Source organism: Triticum aestivum, chromosome 4A (assembly GCF_018294505.1).
Source record: "Triticum aestivum cultivar Chinese Spring chromosome 4A, IWGSC CS RefSeq v2.1, whole genome shotgun sequence".
NCBI lineage: Eukaryota > Viridiplantae > Streptophyta > Magnoliopsida > Poales > Poaceae > Triticum > Triticum aestivum.
The window spans coordinates 637,675,600-637,680,616 of record NC_057803.1 but is presented as its reverse complement, the minus strand read 5'-3'; the positions used below and the strand labels follow the sequence as shown (position 1 = coordinate 637,680,616).

Below are 5,017 nucleotides of genomic sequence, written 5' to 3'. Positions count from 1 at the left end.
TTTGCATCGCGCGAGTGATTTGGTTCGCACGATCTACCTTGATAGGTACTTTTCACGGTGCTGTCATGACTCAGACCGTCGATTTACATACACGTCATGCTTTCAGGTTTCAATGGATGACGGGTGGGTCTTTTTTACTCGCGGGCCCAGCTTTGTGGTGTATCTCGCGCGAGCCTTGGGTGAGAAAAGGAATGGGATGCACGATCGTGGGTCTTGCGTGGGATGGGCTGCAGGGATCGTGGGTCAAAGTGGGGCAGGTGGATTGACACAACCATTCTCTCACATTCATGCGTCGTTCCCGACTGTGTCTCTTCGTTTTTTCAGGCGGTGCCCCATAGTGATCCCACATGTCGGTCTCTTGGGTAGACACACTTGCCCTTGCCATGTGAGTTGAGCTTCTTCCTTTTGCCCGCTGGGTAAATAGCTGCCTGGCACCGTCGCCTCCTCTTCCTCTCTTCTTCCTAGATGACGCCTCTGTGCACTTCTCGCATGATTTTGACCGGGCGCCTCACCTCAACAGCCAACGCCAACAGCAGCATAGGGATCTATGGTGGGGAAGGAGCAGCTGATGCGGCGTCGGCGGTGGCACGAGAGGAGCGGCGGCGGCGGCGGCGGCGAGCAGCGAAGAGGCGCCGCTCGGGCGAGACGACGGAGGCGGGAGCGGCTGCTCCGGGCCCCGATCTTGGGAGGGTACGAGGCACGGAAGGGCGCCGTCGTCGTCGTTCGCCGTCGCAGGTCTTCCTTCTGCCCCTTTCGCTCCATCTCTGATTAGTCCTCTTCCCATCTCTCTTGCTCGCCAGTGGCGACTCCTCCCCTGCCTCCTCACGTCGCCCTTGAGTTGGAGGAAACGAGGACAGCTTGCGGGCGAGCTCAAGCCGGTGAAATGTGAGCTGAGCGTCTTTTACGTTTCCCTTGTGTCTCTTGGCCTGTGTTTGTACGGCCAGTATTGCCTTGCTGAGATGTATGTGTTCTCTTCTCTCTTTAGATATGTGCACAGTGACTGAATTTATCAAGGACGATGGAGCTTGTTGGCCAATTTTTGTAGTGCTCATTTGTTTGATCCTCATGCAACTACGGTTTGCTCGAGATCTGTTCTGAATATGACTGTGGGCTGTTCAATACTATCGGTTTTCAGAACAAATTTGGACGTTTTCAGTTAGAACAATATGCCTGTGCGCCCAGTTGGTAATGTCCTGCTTTGTTTCTCTAGATGGTTAGCTACATGGCGGAGAGCGTTGTGGGCACTTCATTTGGCATCGTCTTTCAGGTGATTGCTCTAACCATTGTTTGCTGCTCTGTTTGTGTTGTTGATTACCAGCCTGATGTTTAGCGAAATGGATGCATGTGTAGGCTAAATGCTTGGAAACTGGGGAGACGGTGGCCATTAAGAAGGTACTGCAGCCAGGACCGACGGTCCAAGAACCATTTGATGAACCATTCCAATGTTGTTCTCCCTCAAGCACTGCTTCTTCTCAACCGCAAGTAGAGATGAGCCGTTTCTAAACCTTGTCATGGAGTATGTCCTAAAGATACTCTACCGTATGCTTAAGAACTACAGTAATGCCAAACAGGGGATGCCACTTATCTACGTCAAGCTTTACACCTATCAGGTTTGTGAATTGCCAGTGAATAAATGTGAAATGTGTGCCTGCCATTGTGCAACTTTTCTAAGTCAATTCTATATTGGCGGCGGCTATTCAGGGGGCTTGTGTAGGTTCATACTGTTCCTGGAGTCTGCCACGGGGATGTGAAGCGACAAAATGTTTGGTATGTATCAGTGAATACTTTCTGTGTGCATCACTTATGCAGAGGCCAGGGTCATCCCCTTTCTAAAGAAAATGTATCAGTGAACACTGTACATATTTGCTCGGTTATCATGTATTGCTTTTCATGCTTGCTTTTGAACTTGCCTTCACTTGCTTCCTTATACAGGTGGGCAGGGCCTTTTGATGGGAATCATGTTCAGTATTCTTGTCCAGGTCTTGCTGTTTGTGGCCATCACACTGCACACCATCAGGCAAAATAAGGTATGTGTTCAAAGGTTGTAGCTTGGCTAGGCCATTTCTAATTTCTCAGATTTAGGATCATGTGTGTAGTATAAAGTAAACCATGCTTCGTCAACTGAATATGTGTATGTATGTATAGGCAACGAAGGTGTACAAGTATACCACAAGGTCAATGCTATATGTGTATGTATGTATGGATAGGTGCTACTGAAGTGAGATTCCGAGAAAATCTGCATACAAGTATATCGCAAGGTCAATGCTATATTATTCTTAAATGAGAGTTACACTAGGTTGGCTTTTAATATACTTGGAGCATCTATAGACTTGCATTTTTTTTCCAACAGTCTAATTACTCCATGTTACTACCGCATCCATTTTGGTATGTGGTATTGCAAGTGTAAATTCAGGAAAAAAAACTATGTTGTTTAGTGCGAGCTGCAAATTTAGTTTTTTGGTATGGATGGGTGTTATGGGTTGTGAAACATCAAGGTTAAAACAAAATAAACAAGCCGTGAGCTTAACTTGAATGATACAGCCACTCAGCTAGGGGTGACTTACTGAAATGAATATGTTGAGCAGAAGGAGTTAGGGTGAGATTGTGTTGTACTAAATGATATTTTGAGAAGGAAAGAATAGTTGTCTAAACATATTAGAAAAACAAAAGTAGATTGGTTTACCCTGGAATTTTACTCGTACTTATTCTTTATTGTGTAGCCGCCATGTTGACAGGCTGGTATCTCTTTGTTCCATTCTATTGACTTCCTGTGGCATTAGTATGAAGCCCTTTGAGCACAAACCTTTCGACTGAAGGACCGTCATGGGATTTGGAGTGCTCACTGGCATCTCAATTGGGCTTCTCAATGAGAGTCTAGGTTTCAACTCTGTTGGTTTCTATCAGGTAAGCATTGTTCTTATGAAAAATGAATAGTCGAGTGCATTGGTTGGATCTAGCTTATTTCTGAAAATAACTCTGAACCATGTATATATTTGCAGGGCAAGTTGAGTGCATTGGTTGGATCTAGCTTCTTGATATTGCAGAGGACTCGTCAAAAGGCTAGCACTTATTCTATAATGCATGTCCCTACATATTATAAAGTCATCCATTAATCACACGTGATGTGTTAGCCTCCCTTTATATGTACCGGAGTTTTCTCTATGTCACTACAAAATAGGCATCAATGTACTTTTAGACAAGACACTCACAATCATGATTCTATCTTCATGTATGTTCATTTTAGGCGTTATCTCTTTTGCCTCCACAGGCGCTCAAACTCTATCCTATTGTCGGTTTATTATTTAGTTAAAACTGAAGGAGATTGAGTAGGAGCGCCTCTTTTTATATATACAGAATATGGATTCAACAACCAACTTTAGCGAAGAACAAACCATCAGCAAGTGTAACCTGGGATAGGTGTGCACAAATCCTTGAGAAAAGACATAATCACAGTGAAATGCTACTTTCCAGTGATTTATTGTGGTCCTTCGATTTTTCAGTAGGGAGCTCAAAAGGTTTATAGGAGAGAGGAAGTTGATTTTCTTCTTATCCACATGCTTGCTAGATGTACATTTTTTTCTCTTTCAGTAATTTGTGTTTCATGAAAGCTAATGATGTTGCATAGTGTCTTTTTTTACCTGTTCATTTTAATTGGGAGAAAGTGTCACTCTTTCTTGGGAATTACTAATTATATGGAACAATAGTCACCTTACAAAGTTCTTCAACTAAATGTTTTTGTGTGTGCAACTTCGATTAGTTTTCCTATTCATTTGTTGTACAGTTTTATTTTGCAGAAGCAGCATGGAAGACAACAAGCAAAAATGTTAATTATGAGGACGGCGAAAGACTACATATCGTAGTTACCAAAAGTTGGGTGATCAAAGCAATCTACATGATGCATCTCTGAGTATGTAGCTTTGCTTACCGGAAGCTGGGTGATCAAAGTAATCTACATGATGCATCTCTACCTATGTATCTTTGCTTAGAATAAACTGATCTCATGATTCTTTTAGCCTATGAACCTACCATCAGTGTAATATTGGTCTTTAAATACTTCCAACTTGCATGGTTTTCTCTCGCCCTTTGCGCCATTGGCGCAACGGGTCATCTAGTATTCTTAAATGAGGATGGAAAGGAGACAAAAGTTGTGTTTTCTGTGGGCAAGATGAAAGCATTGATCACCCTTTTTTCTTCTGTAAATCTCAAAGATTTCTTTGCTAGATGGATCAAGAAATTCCAGAAACCTAACAAAAAATTTGTTGTTGTTGGGGTCTCGGCTTTGTTTGGTCTCTCTCGAAGTGTAGAAATGATGTGATTTTTAATATAACAAAATTTTACTATCCGGTGGTGCTGGTGAAAGTAATGTGTAATTGGATCTCTGAAATGCCCACTCTGCAGATAAAGGACCGGAAGACAAAAACGTTGTTGCCAGGAGCAAGACTAGTCGAGCAGGTGGCAAGTGAAGTGTTTCGCGCTTCGTAGGGATGGAGACCTGGAGTCCCTCGTCTTGCTGGCTAATTCCAAAGATGGTGAAGTGAAGTTGGACGGGCCATTTGTGCTGCTGATCTTGGAAGTTGGTTGTTGGCTGTCTATTGGCTTTAGGTTGCTTTGTCCTAGTGTTCATTTTGTGTTGGTCCCTGCAAAACGGGTTGATGTATTTTGCTCTTAGCATGTGCTTGGCGATATTTTGGCCCCTGTTGTTCGGGTCTGAGATAGAACTTTAGTTTGAATCTTGCTGGATGCGCATAACTTCATGTGGTGTGCGTAGTTTTTGTAGATGATTAAGAGCAGATAGTTTCATTATATGAAAATGGAGGAGGCCTATCTTTTGCTGGGAAAAAAATCATCCGAGCTACCGAAGGACCAAGCACATATTGAAGGGATGCCTAACTATTGAACCACCGGAGGATCCATGAATTCATATCAATGCTACCACTCAAGTCTTTATAAAGTGCATCCGAGCTAGGCAACACCCCTAAGAAAAATATGAATAGCATGCTCCTCGTGTACTTCTTTG

At 43.5% G+C, this 5,017-nt stretch overlaps 1 protein-coding gene across 14 annotated transcripts; it reads left to right on the top strand.

Moving 5' to 3' along the window:
• Positions 1–299: 299 nt before the first annotated feature.
• LOC123087822 (uncharacterized) lies at positions 300–4,811 on the top strand. Of its 14 annotated transcripts, none has more exons than XR_006441519.1 (10): positions 300–385; positions 521–735; positions 1,211–1,267; positions 1,351–1,610; positions 1,702–1,767; positions 1,933–2,027; positions 2,146–2,258; positions 2,721–2,904; positions 3,000–3,101; positions 3,782–4,144. XR_006441519.1 is itself a non-coding variant. In XM_044509934.1 (3 exons), exons 1-3 carry the CDS (start codon positions 2,824–2,826, stop codon positions 3,905–3,907), a joined length of 267 nt encoding a protein of 88 aa, XP_044365869.1. In that variant the 5' UTR covers positions 2,303–2,823; the 3' UTR covers positions 3,908–4,144. The 14 variants fall into 14 exon arrangements, 2 of the variants coding, with proteins under 2 accessions (XP_044365869.1, XP_044365868.1); XR_006441520.1 differs by lacking the exon at positions 300–385 and adding an exon at positions 396–416; XR_006441518.1 differs by lacking the exon at positions 300–385 and adding an exon at positions 4,399–4,811 and having other exon boundaries at positions 431–735; positions 3,782–3,944.
• The last annotated feature ends 206 nt before the right edge of the window (positions 4,812–5,017 follow it).

Coding starts and splice junctions, on each gene's coding strand:
- LOC123087822 (XM_044509933.1), top strand. CDS start 2,824: ATGGGATTTGGAGTGCTCACTGGCATCTCAATTGGGCTTCTCAATGAG. Junction 2,905..2,999: donor ACTCTGTTGGTTTCTATCAG/GTAAGCATTGTT, acceptor ATATATTTGCAG/GGCAAGTTGAGTGCATTGGT. Junction 3,102..3,781: donor ATGTCCCTACATATTATAAA/GTCATCCATTAA, acceptor TTTGTTGTACAG/TTTTATTTTGCAGAAGCAGC.